The 23,149-nt window shown below is 49.8% G+C and overlaps 1 protein-coding gene across 1 annotated transcript in view; it reads right to left on the bottom strand.

Moving 5' to 3' along the window:
* The window catches only part of LOC144774146 (NACHT, LRR and PYD domains-containing protein 12-like), a 669,012-nt gene that overhangs the window by 150,149 nt on the left and 495,714 nt on the right, over positions 1-23,149 (bottom strand). Inside the window, exon 6 of the mRNA XM_078659165.1 lies at positions 14,718-14,891. Within this exon, the coding sequence (XP_078515291.1) occupies positions 14,718-14,891 (174 nt within the window). The remainder of the gene's footprint in view (positions 1-14,717; positions 14,892-23,149) is intronic.

The raw sequence follows: 23,149 nt of genomic DNA, 5'->3' as shown, positions 1-23,149 counted from the left end.
AAAGTCTCCAAAGATCCATAAAGAGAGCATGAGAGCACAGCGTGAAATATCCGCAAGGCCAAGGGCCTATTCAGCTTGAGGCCAACCGGCCCAGCAGCGCTCTCCCCAGGGGGCCCCCGAGCCCGAAACAGAAGGAACCAATCCCACCCCCCTCCCTCCCCCATGGTGGTGACCCAACACACACTCCGGCTGGTCCGCCGACGATGAAGTGACCTAACAGAGGCCGGGCAAACGGCGAGGGCAACCCTTTAGAAAGGAACTCCACCAGGGGACCCCAGTTATAACGAAAGTTCTTGAAGTTACCCAGATAGATGTCTGCCATTCTCTCCAGACTCAGATATCTCCACAGTCGAGCATGCCATAATGAGATTGCTGGTGCCCCTCTCTGCTTCCAAGCGGCAGCCAGAGTAAGTTTGGCAGCTCCCAAGCAGAGCCATAAGATCCTCTTATCCGCCCGGGTTTGGTAGTTCAAGTCGGGATCCCGCAGGCCTAACAAGACAGAGGCGATGGAATCCTCAATGGGATAGCTCAGAATGTCCTTGATATGCGAGAGGATTTCCTCCCAATGGGGCCGAATCACTGGGCAGTCCCACCAGATGTGGCGAAAGTCACCCAGGAGCCCACAACCCCTCCAACACCTGTCGGACGTAGCCGGGTATATGCGATGGAGTCTAGCTGGGCAAAGATACCAAAGCGTAAGGGTCTTAAGGTGTGCCTCCCGCAACTGCAGAGAGTGGTTGAACGCAGTAACATCCCTCCATAGTGCCGTCCATTCGTTATCGGAAATTCCTCTCCCCACCATGTCCTCCCACTGTTCCATATACCGCGGCCTCGGGGCCACAGCAGATTGAAGCAGGAGGCGGTATAAAAAGGAGATAGTCCCCTTCATGGTGGACGTCCGTGACAGAAAGGCCTCGAATGGCGAGGGGGGTCTCGTAGCCGCGTCACGCACCCCAGGCGATGTGGCCCAGTGGAGCATCTGTAGGTGGCGAAATCGCTCATTTTGGGAGACCCCATAGTCCCTCATGCAGTTGGTAAAGGAGAGGGGGTCTTGCCCATGAAACAAATGTGTCAGTGCCCTGCAACCCCCTTCCCTCCAGGCGTCAAAGGCTCCCTCTTGGAGCGCCGGAGCAAAGGCAGGATTAAAATGGATGGGCGTGAATGGAGAGGGGAAGGTCGTCCAGCGCTCGTCCGAAGCGAGCGTGTCCCACACCTTCAGCGTCGTACCAGTCGGTGTACTGATATACGCGTTGAGAGGCCTGTCCCTCTTGGGCTTCCATGCTAGGTCCCATACCGACCTGCCAGCTACACTCCGGTCCATGTGGAGCCAGTGCTTTTCAGATGTTTGCTGCGACCACTCCACCAATACCCTCAATTGAGCCGCTTTATAATAGAGTTGCAGGTCCGGGAGGCCAACTCCTCCTGCCGTCCTCGGCCGACGCAAGACCGCAAAAGAGAGACGAGCCCGTCCCCCTTGCCATATAAACCGCATTATGTGCGTCTTAAGGCGCCTAAAGAAGTCGGTGTCCAGCGGTATGGGCAGCGCCTGAAACAAGTATAGAAATTTAGGAAGGAGGACCATCTTCACCGCATGGATTCTACCTAGCCAAGACAGAAATTTAGGCTTCCACCTATCCAATTCTGCCCGTGTTTTAGCCAAGAGCGGGGGGAAGTTGGCCGAAAATAATTTGCCCACCGTCGGGGTCAGATGGACCCCCAAGTATACTATCGAATTGACGGCCCAAGCTAGGGGCGTCAGCGGACGAACCCTCACCACTTCCGCCTGCGACAGGATGAGGTTCAGTACATAGGACTTACCATAGTTGACCTTAAAGCCGGCCACCGCTTCAAATTGCAACAGAGCCTCCCTAATGCAGGGTAATGATCGCTCCGGGTCTACAACCGAGAACAGAATGTCATCCGCGAAGAGCGTGATTTTGTGTTGCTCTCCTGTGAATGGGATGCCCCGAATCCCCTCACATGTCCGTACTGCCAGCGCCAATGGTTCGATGCTAAGCGCAAACAGCAGGGGCGAAAGAGGACAACCCTGCCTGGTACCCCTAGAGTGAGGGAAGTACGCCGACTTGTGTCCGTTCACCGTCACTCGCGATCTGGGATTGCTATAATTGGCCTTCACCATAGTGATAAACCTGTCCGAAAAGCCAAACGCCGACATAGTGGCAAATAGGAAGCCCCAATCCACACGATCGAAGGCCTTTTCGGCATCCAGCCCCACAAGGACCGCCGGGATTCGAAACCTGTCGGCTTTTTCAATGAGATGCACCACCCTCCTCGTGTTATCATGGGTTTGGCGCCCTTTAATAAAGCCGGACTGGTCTGGGTGAATAATCGCCGGCATCAGGTCTTGCAACCTATGGGCCAGGATCGCTGAATACAACTTAGAGTCTAAGTTGAGGAGCGCTATGGGGCGATAGGAAGCACACTGGGTAGGGTCCTTCCCCGGTTTGGGCAAGACCGTGACCACCGCCTCCGCCAGTGTACCAGCTGCCGAGCCAGAAGTGGCCATGTCATTAAACAGGGCCACCAGAAGATCGCAGAGGTCGGAAGCATACGACTTGTAGAAGATGGCCGTGTAGCCATCCGGACCAGGCGCCTTGTGCAATTTCAGGTTATTGATGACCTCAATGACCTCTTCCCTGGTGATCGGGGCCTCCAGCAGCTCATTCCACTCCTTCGACACCTGGGGGAGTGGCAGCTGCTGCAGATACTCCCTCTGTGCTTCCGTGTCGAGATCGTCCCCTGCGTAAAGGTCTGCATAAAAGCGGCCAAAGATGTTCGCCTTTACTTCGTCCCTGTGCTGTAGCACGCCCGCGTCGTCCTTCATTCCTCCGATATATTCCCGCTCCCTCCTCTCCCGCAGCTGACGTGCCAGGTGTCTCCCCACTTTATTCCCGGAGGAGTAGGAGTATCTCCCCAATCGCAGCATCATGAGTTCGGCTCTATTATTATAGTGGGCTCTCAATTTCCCCCGAACCGCCGTCAGCGGTCGCAAGGTAGCCCTGGATGGATTAAGCTTGTGCTCCCGCTCTAGCCTAGACAGTTCTGCCTCCAATTCCTCCCGATCCTCCCTCCGCAACTTATTAAGCTTGGCATTAAGCGCTAGACAGGTACCTCTTACAGATGCCTTAAGGGCGTCCCAGGTATTGGCTACTGACGTATCCGACGTGGGGTTGAGGGCAATAAACTCCCGAATGGCCTCCCGGAGTGCCCGGCTCGAGGCCTCATCTCTGAACACCGAGGCAGGGAAGTACCACTTCCGCTGCCCGTCACCAGACGGCGACCAACGGAGGGTGAGCACCAGCAAACCGTGGTCGGAGACCGAAAGCGGGAAAATGGCAGCATCTTGGACATCCCCCTTAAGCGCCTGACTGATGAAGACATAATCTAATCGGGAGTAGGACTGATGCACATGCGAGAAGAACGTGTAATCCCGGGAAGTGGGGTGATAGAATCGCCAACCATCAGCCAGTCCCAGTCCCCCCATCATCCTTTGTGTCGTAGCCGAGAACACCCCCGCCTCAGCCCTGAGGGTCCTAGAGCTATCCATATCCTTGTCCCACACCAAATTAAAATCACCCAAAAGAAACAGGCTCCCCTCAGCGAAATCCCCCACCTTCTGCCAGATTGCCTGTAGGAACTTATTCTGGCCTGCATTAGGAAAATACAGCACAACAAAGGTACACATGCGACCCTGAACCATCCCCTTCACCATCAGCCACCGGCCGTCCCTGTCAGCCCGCACCTCAACTGGCTGGAAGTGTAGCGCCGCGCGGAAGAGGAGAGCCACCCCTCGGTGTTTTGTGGAAGCAGAGGCCCTGTAAATGATCGGGTAAGCCCTATGCCTAAGGCGCAGTTCATCTTTTCGTGCCAGATGAGTCTCCTGGAGGCCCACCACATCCAGCTGATGGTCCACCACATACTTCCACACTTTTTGTCGCTTCTGCGGCGAGTTAAGCCCTTTCACGTTCCAAGTCCCTATGCTAACTGGCATCGCAAATCCCCTCTCCCCTCCCATGCCCTACCAAAGTACCCCTTGACCAAGCACCCCACACGCCACACTCATCACCACCATGGACCCCCCCCCGACCAACACCCCCCAATTCCCCCCTTAGCGGAGGCAGCAAAAAACAACTCCCCGTGTCCCCCCCAAAACCCAAACCCCACGTCAAACAAAAACAGTAATACTTTACAGTCTCAATGAAGACTCCCAGAACAGTGCAGCGCACCGGACAGTCTCTGGGAGGGGGGTGGAAGACCTCGGGTGGGCCCTCCAAGGCCGCGGTCCTGGGGGTCTTCTCACAAAGTACCTGCTGCCCCATGGACCGATGAACGTGTGCCCCTCCGGAGCCTCCAGACCCCTAGTCAGCCGCTATGCCGCCCCAGAGCCCTGCTGTGAAGAAGTCAACGTTGCAGAAGCGACGGAGGCCACTGCATCTCCCATCGCCTGCAGGCTGGCAGCTCGATCAGGCCGCCCGCGGTTCGCCGCCGACCCCACCCGATGCCAAGAGGAAGATCGGTGTTGCCGTCTAGGTGATGGACTGCTCGCCCTCGAGGTTGGCGACCCTTCCTCAATGCCTAGCAAGTCCTTGGCCAACTGCAGCGAACGTATTTGTTCCAGCTTGTTGTTCCAGCGAAACACTATGCGGAAGGGATGTCCCCACGAGTAAGGAATGCCCCGCTGCCGCAGGAACGCCGTGACAGGCTTGAATTCACGCCGCTTCCTAAGGGTCGTTGCCGCCAGGTCCTGGAAGAGCTGCGGTCGGTGCTCACGGAACAGAAAGTCATTGGAGTCCTGCGCCTTTCTGAGGATCCTCTCCTTGAGCTGAAAGTCGTGGATACACACTAGGATGTCCGGGGGTGGTCCACCTCCCCTCCTCGGCAAACCCACTCGGTGAACCCGGTCCATTCGAATCTCACTCACATCTTCGTCCCCCAGAAGCTGGATGAAGAGGTCCTGCACGTACCCACGGAGGTCACCCGCCTCACCGCCCTGCGGCACCGCTCGTATGCGAATGTTGTTCCTCCGTGAGCGATTCTCCAAATCCTCCGTCTGGGATTGCAGGTCTAAGTTCTGTTCGGTGAGCCTCAGAATGTCCTGCTGCAGCTGGTGAACGTCACCCGCCATGCTGAGGTCGTGGTCCTCCAACGTGGCCACCCTCTCTCCCACCGCATCCACATCCCTCCTTACTTCTCGAAGATCAGATGTGAGCTGCGCCCGGAGGTCCGAGATATCCTCCTTAATGGATTTGAAGAGGTCCGCCATGAAGGCCTTAGTGGCCGGCGCTTCATCATCTGAGGGCCTAGGAGAGGCGCTCGGGCCAGGCGACGCCGGCTGCTGGGTGGTCTTCGACTGGCTATCCTTCACCGTCTTCCCTTTGCGCACCACCGAAGTCATCGCGGCCCCACGCGCTTTCCTGGGTGGCACCCTGAAGGCCGCCCCTCCGCCACCAGGCCAAGGCTCCACGAGGGCTCGACTCGGCGTCTCCGCGCTAGGCCCAAATAGCTAATCACTGCCACAGTCCGTGCTTCGGCGGGAGTAGTGAGGCCCGCAGTCACCCCACACCAGCACCCCAGCAGAACCTGCCAAAGTAGAGGCCTCCCGATAGGCGCCGAGAGGGCTCCCCCGCCGTCCAAGCTCCTCCGCCAGGCCGCTGGACCCCCAAGCAGGACGTGCCAAGGGGTAGAATGCTCCGCTCTGATCGGTGCACACCGCAGGGACGCACCCTCCCTCCAGCCGCTGACCCAAGTCGCTCCTCCGGGGTCGCGCCTTGTGCCTCCTGTCGCACTGCCAACGTTCAGGTGCTCTCTGCTTTCCTGTGCCGGTGAAGGGGCCCGGAGATCCGCGCCGGCGGTCCCCCAGCTAGGCCTCAGACCCCAGCCTAGCGTAGCAGGTGGGCCGCTCCGCTGCTTCGGGCGCTCCGGACACGAGGCTCCGCCCCCGCCGGAGTCCCGGAGCCCGGCACCGACCGGCTCTCCCTCTCTCGGTCCGAAGCGCCTCTCTTTAGTGTCCGGGGGAGAGCACTGGTTCTCGCTGCTCCTCGTACACCGTCTCCGGCTCGCCGCAGCGCACCGCTCCCTCAGCTCCTGTCCGGGCCCGGCACAGCCGCCGAAACGGGCGTCTCGCAGGTGGATCTCCTCGACGTCGGGCGGTCGGCCCTGCCGGACACTGCCACGGAGGGTTACCCTGACCACCAATTGCCCCACAAGAGCTCCGGGGGTCTCGCCAAACAACGCTATGTAGGGCCTGGGGACGGAGGGGACACGAAGCACGTCCTACTCCGTCGCCATCTTGGCCACGCCCCCGACAGACTTCTTTTTATAAACACACTCCCATCTAAGAACAGACCCCTCTCTACGGACAGACTCCTCTCTATGGACAGACCCCTCTCTATGGACAGACCCCTCTCTATGGACAGACTCCTCTCTGTGGACAGAATCCTCCCCGTGGACAGACTCCGCACTACAAGCAGACTCCTTCCTATTGACAGACTCCTCTCCATGGGAAGACCCCTCTCAATGGACAGACTCCGCTCTATCGACAGACTCCGCTCTATCGACAGACTCCGCTCTATCGACAGACTCCGCTCTATCGACAGACTCCGCTCTATCGACAGACTCCTCTCTATGGACAGACTCCTCTCTATGGACAGACTCCGCACTATGGACAGACTCCGCACTATGGACAGACTCCGCACTATGGACAGACTCCGCACTATGGACAGACTCCTTTTTATAAACACACTCTCACCTAAGAACAAACGCTCCTCGATGGACAGACTCCACTCTACAAACAATCACATCTCTACAGACAGACTTCTCTCTATGGACAGACTCCTCTCTATGGACAGACTTCTTTCTATGGACAGATATCTCTCTATGGACAGACCCCTTTCTTTGGACCACCTCCCTATTGACAAACCCCTCTCTATGGACAGACCCCTCTCTATGGACAGATTCATTTTATAAACACACTCCCATCTAAGAACAGACGCTTCTCGATGGACAGACTCCACTCTACAAACAATCACATCTCTACGGGCAGACTTCTCTCTATGGACAGACTTCTCTCTATGGACAAACTTCTCTCTATAGACAGACTCCGCTCTTTCGACAGACTCCGCTCTATCGACAGACTCCGCTCTATCGCCAGACTCCGCTCTTTTGACAGACTCTGCTCTTTCGACAGACTCCGCTCTTTCGACAGACTCCGCTCTTTCGACAGACTCCGCTCTTTCGACAGACTCCGCTCTTTCGACAGACTCTGCTCTATGGACAGACTCCGCTATATGGACAGACTCCGCTATATGGACAGACTCCGCTATATGGACCGACTCCGCTCAATGGACAGACTACGCTCTATGGACAGACTCCGCACTATGGACAGACTCAACTCTCCAAACAATCACATCTCTACGGACAGACATCTCTCTATGGACAGACTTCTCTCTGTGGACAGACTTCTCTCTATTGACAGACTCCGCTCTATCGACAGACTCCGCTCTATCGACAGACTCCGCTCTATCGACAGACTCCGCTCTTTCGACAGACTCCGCTCTTTCGACAGACTCCGCTCTTTCGACAGACTCCGTTTTTTAGACTGACTCCGCTCTTTCGACAGACTCCGCTCTATCGACAGACTCCGCTCTTTCGACAGACTCCGCTCTTTCGACAGACTCCGCTCTTTCGACAGACTCCGCTCTATGGACAGACTCCGCTCTATGGACAGACTCCGCTCTATGGACAGACTCCGCTCTATGGACAGACTCCGCACTATGGACAGACTCCGCACTATGGACAGACTCCGCACTATGGACAGACTCCGCTCTATGGACAGACTCCGCTCTATGGACAGACTCCGCTCTATGGACAGACTCCGCTCTATGGACAGACTCCGCTCTATCGACAGACTCCGCTCTATCGACAGACTCTGCTCTTTCAACAGACTCCGCTCTTTCAACAGACTCCGCTCTTTCAACAGACTCTATGGACAGACTCCGCACTATGGACAGACTCAGCACTATGGACAGACTCCGCACTATGTGTGCAAGGTCTGAGTTTTCTCAGTTGCAAGCGGAAAGGGGGATTTAAAGGGAGCGTAGTTCTAATACAATGCACCCATATAATCTCTATTATGCGGCACGTGCTTGCTCTCCCGATGTTTAACCATGTTTGCCACATGGGGACTCAATTTTGAAGCCTATTATAATTTGTAATTCATTTAAACCTGACACAGCCGTGTCAAATTTCACGATAAGCATTGCCTCTCTTTGTGATCATTTTAACTCCAGATCGCCTCCTCGAGGAGTCCGTTCGATCTTTGAAATTATTGTTCAGCGGAGCTCTCTTTCTGTATGTGATTTTTTTATTCCAGTGGTTGACCAGTGGCACAGTTTCAACATTTCTCCTTATGTTGTGTAATCCTCTGACCTGCTTCTTGGTTCGTTTTCCCAATATACAACATCCCACACGGGCATGTAATTCCATAAACTACGTATTTTGTTTTGCAATTTGTTAATGCCTCGTGTTTCCAATGAACTCCATTATGTGCCACTTTATAGCATCAAGACTGGTGGGAATATTAGTAAGACGAGGAGGTGGGCCACATCCGTTTGGACTCATACTGCTGAAATTACCTCCGGCATTCTCTCGATCCCTAAAATTCTTATCCTGTTGATGGGGGCCTCGAGAATGTGATCTAATCGTTGTCCTTCCTGGAAATGCTGCTGACAGACTCTTTGCTGCCTCCTGTGGTTGTGAGGAAGGAAATGGGTTCCTCCCCATAAAACAATTCCGAGGACCATCTCTGAGCATTACTGTAAAGCATCCATCGCCGGGGCCTCTGTATCCACCTGGCTCCCTAAGGGGAAAATACATCCTCAGCTTTGTGCTCTTTTTTCTAATTCGATGTATTGTCCCACGCTTCTTTGTACATCTCCGCCCTGATGAAGGTGTAGCCCCGTCTGGGGCAGCACACCGAAACGCGCGTTGTTTGCCTCGGGGCAACTGGACTGATTCCATCTCCCCCTGCCGGATGAATTGTTTCCATCTTGTCATCCAAACCATCTTGTGGCTGCCAAGTACCTTTTGGATATTTTGTATGCCTGCCGTATGACTTATGTTGAATTGTGGAATATATGATGGTATGATTGTGCGTTATGAATGTGGTGTGTGGGACTATATTTATTCACTTATGTTCTTTTTTTAAATTATCGTGTGGTCTGATATTTATCATGTTTGTCTATGAATTGAGGAAAATGTTTTCTCTATAATAAAATTACTATATACTTGGGGCAGATTTATGTTGGACTTGCGCCACTTTTGCGTCACGCAACGGTGGCGTAAACGTGGTGCATCCCTGTGACCCATTTGCAACGTGACGCATCTAGGCAGATGCGTCATGTTGTAAAGCCCTGCGCCACATGTGGGCGTTTCGGCGCAGGGTGGGCGTTCCGGGACAGGTGCGCCTCGCAAAAGTGGCTGAGAGAAATCTACAAGATTTCACTCATTCACTTTTAGGCCAATGCTGCGTCAAAATCCTGGACAGATGGGGCACCCCCGAGCCCTGCTGGAGCTGCGTTGCGCTTGCGACGCAACTCCAGCAATGAGCCACCTTTACAGCACAGATGCGTCACGCATCTGTGCCGTTTTTGCCCCATGGTGCGCCGCATTGTAAATGCGGCGCACCATGGGTGGCGGAGCTGCGGCGCACAATAACTGGCGCATCCCTGGGGATGCGGCAGTTATTGTAAATCTGCCCCTTGTATTTTTTTATGTAATTAATTGATTTATCCTTTGTTTGCTCCGGTGTATAAGAATTAGTAAAAAGGACCCCTTACCTGGGCCTTGTCTGAAATTACTTGGCAGGTACTCCTTTGCTTTTGGTAGCTCTGCTGTCTAAGCACAGCTGAACCTCAGCAGCTCTGTTGTCTAAGCACAGCTGAACCTCAGCAGCTCTGCTGTCGAAGCACACCGTGAATCTCAGCAGCTCTGCTGTCTAAGTACACCGTGAAACTCAGCAGCTCTGATGTCTAAGCACACCATGAACCTCAGCAGCTCTGCTGTCTAAGCACAGAGTGAACCTCAGCAGCTCTGCTATCTAAGCACACCATGAACCTCAGCAGCTCTGCTGTCGAAGCACATCGTGAATCTCAGCAGCTCTGCTGTCTAAGCACACCATGAACCTCAGCAGCACTGTTGTCTAAGCACACCATGAACCTCAGCAGCACTGCTGTCTAAGCACATCATGAACCTTAGCAGCTCTGCTGTCTAAGCACAGCTGAACCTCAGCAGCTCTGCTGTCTAAGCAAACACCATGAACCTCAGCAGCTCTGCTGTCTTAGCACACCATGAACCTCAGCAGCTCTGCTGTCTAAGCACAATGAGAACCTCAGCCGTTCTGCTGACTAAGCACACCATGAACCTCAGCAGCTCTGCTGTCTAAGCACACTGCGAACCTCAGCAGCTCTGCTGTCTAAGCACACCGTGAACCTCAGCATCTCTGTTGTCTAAGCACACCGTGAACCTCAGCAGCTCTGCTGTCTAAGCACAATGAGAACCTCAGCCGTTCTGCTGACTAAGCACACCGTGAATCTCAGCAGCTCTGCTGTCTAAGCACAGAGTGAACCTCAGCAGCTCTGCTGTCTAAGCACATCATGAACCTCAGCAGCTCTGCTCTCTAAGCACACAATAAACCTCAGCAGCTCTGCTGTCTAAGCACATTGTGAACCTCAGCAGCTCTGCTGTCTAAGCACATTGTGAACCTCAGCAGCTCTGCTGTCTAAGCACACCATGAACCTCAGCAGCTCTACTGTCTAAGCACAGAGTGAACCACAGCAGCTCTGCTGTCTAAGCACACCATGAATCTCAGCAGCTCTGCTGTCTAAGCACACCATGAACCTCAGCAGCGCTGCTGTCTAAGCACACTATGAACCTCAGCAGCTCTGCTGTCTAAGCACACCATGAACCTCAGCAGCTCTACTGTCTAAGCACAACGTGAACCACAGCAGCTCTGCTGTCTAAGCACACTGCGAACCTCAGCAGCTCTGCTGTCTAAGCACACCGTGAACCTCAGCATCTCTGTTGTCTAAGCACACCGTGAACCTCAGCAGCTCTGCTGTCTAAGCACAATGAGAACCTCAGCCGTTCTGCTGACTAAGCACACCGTGAACCTCAGCAGCTCTGCTGTCTAAGCACACCATGAACCTCAGCAGCGCTGCTGTCTAAGCACACTTTGAACCTCAGCAGCTCTGCTGTCTTAGCACACCGTGAACCTCAGCAGCTCTACTGTCTAAGCACAGAGTGAACCACAGCTGGCCCTTTCATCTCACAGATGATCCTCTCGGCAGCCTGCTCTACCTTTCATCTTACAGCTGCCCCTCTCCACAGCCTGATCTACCTGTTATCTTACAGTTGCTCCTCTCTGCAGCCTGTTCTACCTTTCATCTTACAGTTGCTCCTCTCTGCAGCCTGCTCTACCTTTCAGCTTACGTTTCCCTTTTGTGCAGCCAACTCTTAACCTACATTCATGTTACAGCTGCCCCTCTTCGCAGACTGCTCTACCTTTCATCTTACAGCTGCCCCTCTCCGCAGCTTGCTCTACCTTTTATCTTATAGCTGCCCCTCTCCGCAACCTGCTCTACCTTTCATTTTACAGCCGCCCCTCTCCGCAGCCTGCTCTACCTTTTATCTTACAGCTGCATTCTCCATAGCCTGTTGTACCTTTCATCTTACAGCTGCCTTCTTTTTAGCCTGCTCGACCTTTTATCTTACAGTTGCCTTCTCTGTAGCCTGCTCTACCTTTCACCTTACAGTTGCCCCTCTCTGCAGCCCACTCTACCTTTCATCTTACAGCTGCCCTCTGTGCAGCCCGCTCTACCTTTCATCTTACAGTTGCCCCTCTCTGCAAGCTGCACTACCTTTCATCTTACAACTGCCTTCTTTGTAGCCTGCTCGACCTTTCATTTTACAGCTGCCGCTCTCTGCAGCCCGCTCTACCTTTCATTTTACAGCTGCCCCTCTCAGCAGCCTGCTCTAGCTTTCATCTTACAGCTGGCCCTCTCTGCAGCCTGCTCTAGCTTTCATCTTACAGCTGGCCCTCTCTACATCCTGCACTACCTTTCATCTTACTGCTGCCTTCTTTTCTAGCCTGCTCGACCTTTCATCTTACAGTTGCCCCTCTCTGCAGCCTGCTCTGCCTTTCATCTTACAGCTGCCCTTTTCTGCAGCCTGCTCTACTTTTCATCTTACAGCTGCCTTCTCTGCAGCCTGCTCTACTTTTCATCTGACAGCTGCCCTTCTCTGCAGCCTGCTCTACTTTTCATCTGACAGCTGCCCCTCTCTGCAGCCTGCTCTACCTTTCATCTTACAGCTGCCCCTCTCAGCAGTCTGCTCCTCCTTTCATTTTACAGCTGCCCCTCTCTGCAGCCTGCTCTGCCTTTCATCTTACATCTGCCTTCTTTGTAGCCTGCTCTTCCTTTCATCTTACAGCTCTCTCCTGCAGAGAATGAAGAGGTCCTCGGAGCCCCCAATGTCTCACTGACATTCCTCGGCCTCGTATCCAGCAGCCGGTCTGTTAACAGCAGGGACACTGGTGGGGTAGGCGCCCTCAGTGGAAGGAACAGACCTGCCCTCTAGTTAAGGTCTATTCCATTTTATCCCAAATACCTGAGAAACCGGCTTTAAAAAGTGCCCCTCGGCACCATGACAGGGGATTCTTTCATGACCATGGATTGGGGCTTGGGTACCCCCACTTCACAAACCTGACTTAATTCGCAAATGTTATTAATCGGTGCCTTTATCACAACATTAACAGAAAAGAGTCAATCATGTAAACATTTAAATACATTTTTAAAATATATGTGTGATCCCCCATCAACGATGTATATTATTGAAATCAATGACGTGATAAGAACTGCTCAGCTCTGTACCTCAGTGTCTGTAGTTCGCAGTTTGGATGTTTGAGGCCTTCACACAACTTCCTCACTCCAGCGTCTCCCAGATACTCATTCCAGCTCAGGTTGAGCTGTGTGAGAGATGTGTTTGTTTTCAGGACAGAGGCGAGAGGAGTAAAGCAGAGCACAGACAGGGGCGTCACAGCTTCAGTTTTATCTTCATTTCCTTCCCGTCCTTGACTTACTCTCTCTAGTGACACATCCCTCGTTACACATCCGACCACGCCCTGTTTATAAAGGAACCTCATAGGGGGAGTTCTCAGACTAGCAGAGGCGGAGCTAAATGGACATAAATATATTAATATATGTTTTATGCTGGACACGCTGCTGTGGTGTAAATGGTAAAGTCACAACTTTAGCAGTTGTTGCAGTGACCTGTCTATTAATACTCTGCTTGTTATGTAGCATAGACAGGCTTCACACTGTGAACCTCAGCAGCGCTGCTGTCTAGGCACACAGGGAACCACAGCTGCCCCTTTCTGCAGCCTGCTCCGCCTTTCATCTCACAGATGAACCTCTTTGTAGTGTGCTCTACCTTTCATCTTACAGCTGCCCCTCACTTCAGCCCACTCTACCTTTCATCTTACAGCAGCCCCTCTCTGTAGCCCACTCTACCTTTCATCTTACAGTTTCCCCACTGTGCAGCCTGCTCTGCCTTTTATCTTATGGCCGCAATCTCTGCAGCCTGCTCTACCTTTCATCTTACATCTGCCCCTCTCTGCAGCCTGCTCTACATTTCATCTTACAGTTGCCCCTCTCTGCAGCCTGCTCTACCTTTCATCTTACAGTTGCCCCTCGCTGCAGCCTGCGCTGCATTTCATCTTACAGCTGCCCCTCACTTCAGCCCACTCTACCGTTCATCTTACAGCTTTCTTCTCTGTGGCCTGCTCTTCCTTTGATCTTACATTTGCCCCTCTCTGCAGCCTGCTCTACCTTTCATCTTACAGTTGCCCCTCTCTGCAGCCTGCTCTACCTTTCATCTTACAGTTGCCCCTCTCTGCAGCCTGCACTGCCTTTCATCTTACAGCTGCCCTACTGTGCAGCCCACTCTACCTTTCATCTTACATCTGCCCCTCTCTGCAGCCTGCGCTGCCTTTCATCTTACAGCTGCCCTACTGTGCAGCCCACTCTACCTTTCATCTTACATTTGCCCCTCTCTGTAGCCTGCTCTACCTTTCATCTTACAGTTGCCCCACTGTGCAGCCTGCTCTGCCTTTTATCTTACAGCTGCCCTTCTTTGTAGCCTGCTCTACCTTTCATCTTCCAGTTGCCCCTCTCTGCAGCCTACTCTACCTTTCATCTTACAGCTCCCTCCTGCAGAATGTGAAGAGGGCCTCTGAGCCCCCCCGTGTCTCACTGACATTCCTCTGCCTCGTATCCAGCAGCCGGTCTGGTAACAGCAGGGAGACTGGTGGGGTCGGCGCCCTCACTGTGAGGAACAGACCTGCCCTCTGGTTAAGGCCTCTTCCATTTGAGCCCAAATACTAGAGAAACTGCCTTTGAAAAGTGCCCTTCGGCACCATGACAGGGGCTTCTTTCATGACCATGGATTGGGGCTCGGGTACCCCCACTTCACAAACCTGACTTAATTCACAAATGTTATTAATGGGTGCCTTTATCACGACATTAACAGAAAAGAGTCAATCATGTAAACATTTAAATACATTTTTAAAATATATATGTGAGCGCCTCCTACGATGTATATTTAGAAATCAATGACGTGATAAGACCTGCTCAGCTCTGTACCTCAGGGTCTCTAGTTTGCAGTTTGGATGTTTTAGGCCTTCACACAACTTCTTCAATCCAGCGTCTCCCAGATCTTTATTGTTGCTCAGGTCGAGCTCTGTGAGAGATGTGTTTGTTTCCAGGGCAGAGGCGAGGTCTTCACAGCATGAACCGGTGAGGGAGCAGCCTCGCAACCTGCAGGAGAGAAGAGACACGGAGAGGAGTAAAGCAGAGCACAGACCGGGGCGTCAGCTTCAGTTTTATCTTCATTTCCTTCCAGTCCTTGACTTACTCCCCTCTAGAGACACATCCAAATTACACACATCCGACCACACTCTGTTTATATAGGAACCTCATGGGGGGAGTTCTCAGACTGGCAGAGGCGGATATAAATGGACATAAATATATTAATATATGTTGTAAATTGTCAACTCACAACTTTGGTAGTTCTTGCAGCGACCTGCCTATTAATACACTGGTTGCTATATGTGCATAGAAGGGATTATGGTCAGAGGTCTTCAACCATTGGTCTGTTAAAATGTCATTCAAGTTTTGCTCCTCCCACCATAGCAGACAGCAGGACAATCACAACTCTGTGCACATTGTTCACATCTGCCTAAAAATAGCTCCTCCAACTTCAGTGACAAAGCCGAGTTAAAGTGTGTTATTTGTAGAGGCCCATTTGGAAGCTGATTTCTTTTCCATCTTCTTTATAAAGTTTCTAAGTGTTTAAGTAACATTGCAGCTGATTTATATTCAGTGCTCGGTTAGATAAACGTGTATTCTCATCTCCTTCATTGTCTTGACCGGGTTTTTCGTCCCATTTTATGAGTGACGGTGACTTTAGCCAACTATCATCTTAGTATAGTGGTTAGGACTGGAGAATAGGCCTATTTACAAGGCGAACCCCTTGATTTATACATAATTCGGCATTCTTATCCTTATTTTTAGGACCCATAAGCTTAGAATAGGGGATAGTCCAGTCAATGCAGGTATTATGTTGTCTTTTTAGATAGTTATTATGGAGTTATTCCTCTTTTCTGCTTAGTTCGGGCCCTGTAGGCCCGAAACGGGAGAGACTCCATCTTTCTTTTCTGCCTCGGCTGCTCGAGGTGCTTGTAGGTGAGAGGTATTATTTAGCTTTAAGCTGTTTTTCTGCTTGGAGAGAACCGGCTCAGGCTGGCCCTTATCGAAAGAATGTATTTTTCTCTATGTTGAAGACGCAACACCAGGCTGGCCAGCTGGGAGCGCGTCCTTGGCACGGAGTGGTACAGGAATTTGGTGGGTGGCGGGTTACTGGCTGGAAATTTCCATGCTGAAAGAGGGTTCTATATTAGCGAAAGTACAGAGAGGAGAGGTAGCCATTTTCTATTATCCTGTCAGCTAGTCGCAAGCATCTTACAATCTGGAGCGGACAATCGCCATTTTGAAGTCTGGATATATCGAAAGCTGACGATCTCTCAGACCGATTGATGATAGAGAGAGAGAGAGATGAGGAATAACATCGATAGCCGAGAGTGAAACAGACAGTACCAATAACAGGAGAGAGAGGTTCCGGTGACCTGGAAGGGAGCAGAGAGGAGACAGAGCATAGCGGTGCAGACGTGTATCCGTGACTGCAGGGGTGATCCCAGAGATGGTCCAGGGCACAGACAAGCAGGGAACCGAGATGACGACTGAGTCCAGACCCCGTACTCATAAGGTGAAGTCTGCCCTTTCTCAGTAGTGTGCACATATCTATTCTAATTCTTTTATTTGCTTTTTAGGTTATATGTTTATCAATGTTATTGTTAGTGTGTAATAAAAGGGACCCCAGGTTTATAATGAACCAATGTGTATGAGTTATTGTATCTGCTAGAATTAACCTTTTCTTCTAGCTGGATGCTACTTTGTGGACGGAGGCCTATTCTGTCCGGGTAAGTGGTGTGCAGACAAATAGGAAGGGGGGAGAGTTTGGGTTGTTTAACAATTCTTATACACCATGATTTTGGCCATCTTTGTGTGAGAGGATTGGATCACCGATCTACTGCATACAGAATTCCAAACATATATAAGCCCCATTGTAGATAGGTGTAGCGATATTTCCCATATAGAGAGAAGATGCATAGGAAGTGATCGCCGATATGTTGCGGCGTTATGTGGCCAACGCCGGATTGTGTTGGTCGTGTGAGGTACCGGGGGGATACGGTACGTGTTTGTGCGTGATACGCTGGGGGGATACAGCGTTTATACCCGACGGAAGACTGCGGCTTACGTGAGCACCAACCAGGGTTGGTGTGTAATGGTAATCTCATAAGAACTGCCCCTTCACGGGTGGAGGCCGGTAGTATAGCCTGGGTATGACCTACCGCGAGGCTATCAAGTGTGAATGAGTGTGGTTTAGGATAGCAATCTGGTAAGTATCACTATTAGCAATCCCTATAGGTTTAGAGATATTGTATATATTATATGCATGTATATAGCTAATTCTCCTTCCCAGGAGAGGATCCAGTGTTCATCTAATGAGGGGAGTAAGCCCTGAGGAGGGAGGTGGTTACGTTTTGGCTGGGTGAGTGGTATTTTGGTGAGCTGATTCCATCTAGTCCGAAAATCCAGTCGGTACATTTGGCGTCACGAACCGTTTACGTAAGCCTGTGTGCGCTATTGTGATTTTATCTTGTTGGTTTGCGCACGGCGCGTACAGTATTCATTTTTGTATTATTTGTCTATAGTGTATATTATTTTTGTTTTATTTCTTTATGATGTTTTCGAGAAAACCAAAGGTTGTTTTTAAATTGCCTGTCGAAATTCCCGGCTGGGAATCGACGCCTTACGGTGCATTGGCTCATGAGTGGGCTAATTGCGCAGGTCTGAGTGAGAATTGGAGTTCTTGCTTGGATGGGGCGGATCCGGCGCAAGTGATCGCTTGTTTGCATAAAGCGCCGATTGTGAAGGGTGAGGAGCTTCCTATATTGGGACGCAGAGGTTGGATTTTGTTGTATGCTTACAGGATTATACATGAAAAATATTCACTGTTGCTACTACATTCTCGTGATCTTGAGGTTAAGTTTGTTGAAGTGCAAAATGCTCACACTCTTCTGAGGTGTCAAAACAAATTGCTTGCCGACAAACTTGAGACTTATCAGACTATTGCTGAGCGGGCTGCTGTCCGTATTGCAAAATATAAATACAAGAATCGTCATGGTCGTGTGAGCAAACGGAAAGTACGTCTGGTCGTGGCGAAAGCCGGACTGGATTGGAACCCTGATGAGTGGGATGGCAATATCTGGGACTCGAATGATTCTGGTTCCTCGGCTGACGACTCTGAGAAACGCGGGTGTTCTCGCACTGGTCGTGACCCTTATTCTGACTCTTCTGCTGCACGCGGTGATGTTGGTACACGTAATCCTTCTTCTAAATGTGTCGATTTTTGTCAATCTGATTGTTTTTTACCTCCTACCGATCGCGTTCCTTCTGGTTCGGGTACTGAAAATTCTGCGCATCCCGTCTTTCGACGGAAATTGCAACAAGCTCCTGGTAACCCTAATGGTATTCCTTTGGATAGCTTGGAAGACTTTACACAACAAGAGATTAGTGACATCCTTGACCGATTTCGACAACGTCCCGGTGAGTCTTTACTTACATGGATGGTGCGACTTTATGAATTGGGCGCTGCTGGTATTATGTTGGATAGTGGTGACAGTTTGAAGTTTTGTTCTTTGAGTACTGATTCTACTGTTCAGGATCATTTTCGTAACTACAACGTTCCAGGTCAGATTAGTATGCTTCAGTTAGCGACCGAAGGTTGCAATCATAAATATCCTACTGAATCTGACTGGCCTGTCAATGACAAACCTTGGTACACTTTACGTGATGCGGCGCAACGTCTTAAGGAGGAAGTGATGAAAACTGCGATTTTCCTGGGTACGTCTGACAGATTGTTGGATGATTTGTTGACATCTTCTGTACGGAATCGTATCATTCGCTTTTCTCCTGTCGCATATAAACAAGTTATGACGACTTTACTGATTAACCAGACTGGAAGTCCTTTATCCATGGTGCTTGAAGCTGTGCGTCAGCTTGGTGAGTTGGGTGAATGGCGACCGGAGGGTCGTACTTGTGGTGATTATAAGTTTTCACGACGTGATATGTTTTTTGACTTGCTTGAGGATGGTGTGAGGAGAGAGGAGATTGATGGTGAATCTAATTCTCATTTGTGGTATTTGTTTCATAAGCGTGGTTTGGACCGGAAGGAGGGTGCAAGGTGAGTACGTAAGCAGGACTGTGACCGTGATATTTCTGGTGACAGCGATGATGACAGACGCCGTGATGCTTCTGATCGGCGTGACCAGCGACGGCATGAGAGAGATGTGTCCCCTCATCGAGAGAGAGAGAAGGGGAGAGAGGGAGAGAGAGAGAGGGGGAGAGATGAGTGTGTTGATCGCAATTATAAAAAGGAACGGAATTACAGCAGTCACAGAGATGAGAGAAGTCAGTCCCCTGAAATCAGAAGAAGAGAGGAACGACATAGATTATCTGAACGAAATTCACAACCTAAAGTAGAAGACAAGAACCCGTTTCATGACGGGAAAGGATATGAACAAGAGGTTACATTACCTAAAAGATTTGACAGCATTTACCCTGATTTGTCTTGGTTGTCCGAATGTAGCAAAACGGACTAGGAAATAGGTCAAGCTCCGGTACGCAATTGGGCTCACAAAGATCGTAGACCTTATGTGGATATTGAATTTTTTTGGAGACATCGTAACATACAGAGGGCCCGAGCGTTAGTAGATACAGGAGCGGACGCCACATTGATTCATGGAAACCCAAAGAAATTTAAAGGCCAATTTTTTACTATTACTGGTTTAGGTGGAAAAGAAACTCCTGCAGTTCAGGCAAATGTTGACATGAAAATTGGTCGAATTCCCCGAAAAGAATATTCTGTTTTGGTCGTGCCTCTTTTGGAATATATAATTGGCATTGACATTCTGAAAGGCACGATATTACATTTAGATGATGGATGCTATCAATTTGGAATTCAAAGATACATATCTACAAAACCTGTACGAGTTGGTCGTCTAAGAATGCCCCCTATAATAATTCCGCAAGCTACAAAAGTGATTTCCCAAAAACAATATCGTATTCCAGGTGGTCATGAGGAAATTAGTTCTACTATTCAGGATTTAGTGAACGCAGGAGTCATAACTCCTGTTACCTCTGCTTGGAATAATCCCGTTTGGCCTGTGCGCAAGAGTGACAATTCTTGGCGCATGACTGTTGATTATCGCGAATTGAACAAACATACACCCCCTTTAACTGTTGCAGTACCTGACATTATTACTTTAATCGAGAGAATTCAGAAACACCCAGGAACATGGTATGCTTCCATTGATATTGCAAATGCGTTCTTTTCCATTCCAATTGCCCCTGAGTGCCAAGAGCAATTTAGTTTTACATGGGATGGGCGCCAAATGACGTTTAGAAGTCTTCCCCAGGGCTATGTACACAGTCCTACGATCTGTCACCAGCTGGTGGCAGAACATTTAGCTGAAATACCCAATGATCCACAGATACACATGTGCCATTATATTGATGACATTCTAATTCAAGGTGAAACGGAAGATCAGGTTCAGACACGACTAGATCAAGTCATTAGGATTCTACAAGGGAAAGGTTGGGAAATCAACCCCGATAAATTGCAAGGTCCTGCACAAAATGTTACATTTTTAGGCATTAATTGGCATAAGGGAAACAGAGAGGTTATCCCACAAGTGAAACAGAAAATTATTGAGTTTGCAGTTCCCCGAAATAGGAAAGAAGCTCAAAAGTTCATTGGTTTGTTTGGTTTCTGACGCCAACATATCCCACATTTAGGTCAAATATTAGCCCCATTATACAGAGTTACCCGCAAGAAAAATGCGTTTGAATGGAGTAAACCACAACAGGATGCGTTTGATTTGGCTAAAGAAGCAATCCAGCATGCTTTGGATTTGTGGCCCGTACGTGATGGTGATGTGGATTTGAATGTGTCTGTGCATGGTTCCTATGCAAGTTGGAGCTTATGGCAAAAACAAGGCAGAAATAGAGTAACCTTAGGATTTTGGACTAAAAAGCTACCTGATGCTGGTGAGCGTTATACACCTTTTGAAAAACAATTACTTGCATGTTATTGGGCTCTGGTGGATACCGAGCAATTGACTCTGGGACATGATATCATTTTGAGACCTGAGATTCCTATTATGAATTGGGTTATGAGTTCGCCTAAAACTCATCGAATTGGACATGCTCAAGAAGCAAGTGTGATTAAGTGGAAATGGTACATACAGGATAGAGCACGTGTTGGTTCGAAAGGTGTTGCAATGTTACATGAGCAAGTGGCGCAGGCGTCGTTGGCTGAAGCTGAGAATGATCGTTCTGTACCTATAATACAGGAATCCCCCTGTTAAGTGGGGTAAGCCATTTGATGATTTGTCTGTGGAGGACAGAAACCATGTATGGTTTACGGATGGTTCGGCGAGGTACATTGGAGAAAAGAGGCATTGGAAAGCTGTATCCTATAATCCTATCACACAAAGATTGCTGAGTACATCTGGTGAGGGAGAGAGTAGTCAATTCGCTGAACTATATGCCGTATATCAAGTTTTGAAGCAAGAACTTCCAGGTACATGTAATATTTTTACTGATTCTTGGTCCACTGCAAATGGATTAGTGGTTTGGTTACCTACGTGGCATGCCCATAATTGGCAGCTACACTCCAAAGAATTATGGGGAAAGCATTTGTGGCAGGAGATTTGGGAATTGCTTCCACAAAGTACCGTCACAGTGTATCACGTAGATGCCTATACACCGATAGACTCCCTTGACAAATTCTTTCACAATATTGCAGATGAAAATTCTAAAATTGCTGAGGCTGTGGTGGACATGCAAGATTCTGATTTGGCGGGATTGGCGAAGTGGGTCCATCAGAAGGCAGGACATTTTGGAGAGAGGGCCACTAGCAGGTGGGCTGCCGATCGAGGAATTTGTATTCCTCTAAATTTAATCAAAGATGCCATTTTACATTGTCCTATATGTCAACATTCTAGACAAAGACAGGTGCCACAAATTGTTAGAGGTCAATTACATCGAGGTAAATTACCTGCACAAGTCTGGCAAATCGACTTTGTAGGCCCACTTCCCATGAGTAAAAATTGTCAATACATATGCACTGCTGTGGACACTTATAGCGGTCTTTTGGTAGCTTTCCCTTGTAAACGTGCCACACAGGTAAATACCATCAAAACGCTGGAATTGATTATGCTGTATTATGGTGTTCCATTTCAAATTCAATCTGACAATGCTTCACATTTTAAAGGAAGACTGGTGCAAGTATTCTGTGTTAACAATTATATTGATTGGGTATTTCATATACCATACTACCCACAGGCAGCCGGCCTGATTGAGAGAATGAATGGTTTGTGAAAGACCAACTGAGAAAACTGTCTGATAATTCGTATAAGAATTGGCGTGATCATTTATATAATGCTTTGTTGATTTTGAATAATCGCCCCTATTTAAATGCTGTCTCCCCATTAATGAGACTTTTTCCTCCAAATGTTGATGCTAAACCAAATACGATTCACAATACTATATCTATCGGGAAATAACACCCAGAGCTTTAGCTCCTTGTCGAGCCACTCCTGGCTCTGCAGGTTTGGACCTGCATGCTATGTCTGATGTTACTTTACATGGAAAAGATCGCACTGTCATTGAAACTGGCATTGGTGTGGGAATACCGCCAGGAAGTTTTGGATTGATTGCCCCAAGATCGGGCCTGGCTCTGAAAGGCATCCAAGTACTTGGGGGAGTGATTGACAGTGATTATCAGGGAGAGATTAAGGTACTACTGCTTAACAGCAGTGATGATGAACTATCAATACATAAAACGGACCGAGTTGCTCAATTGCTAATCATGCCTGTTTTCAGTGGCGAGATCAAGAAAGGCACTGCCCCAACTCTGTTAACAATAAGAGGCCAAAAAGGGTTTGGTTCTACTGATAACCCAGGTGCAAGAGTGTGGGTACAATCGCCTATGAATCCCCCTGAGCAAGCTGGAATAATTGCAACTGGTCATGACAATACTCTTCTAGTGATGAAGCCAGGGAAAGATGGCTGGGAGGCTGTCCCAGCTGACAGATGTTACCTACGAGAATGAATAATACCTGTTTTTGATTCCTACTTTTTTCTAGATCATCTTCCGGATTGTTGCTGTGGCGTGTGCAGGCGCTGGACTCCTTTTGGCCTGCTACGCCGGAAGAGGAAACGATCGACAGATTCCGGATGACTCTCCAATGCGGAGACAACGTTCCTTTGCTGCGTGGGATTCTTCATCTAATTTCTGGACGACTCTTGCTCGAAGAGTCACTAACTCTCCACATTTTTGTTTAACGCCGATGCGTTCAGTGACTGATGTTCTAGCGACTTGCTTGGTT

This window comes from Lissotriton helveticus, chromosome 8 (assembly GCF_964261635.1).
Source record: "Lissotriton helveticus chromosome 8, aLisHel1.1, whole genome shotgun sequence".
Lineage (NCBI taxonomy): Eukaryota > Metazoa > Chordata > Amphibia > Caudata > Salamandridae > Lissotriton > Lissotriton helveticus.
Note: the sequence above shows the minus strand (reverse complement) of the source record. Positions and strands in the feature narration are given on the sequence as shown.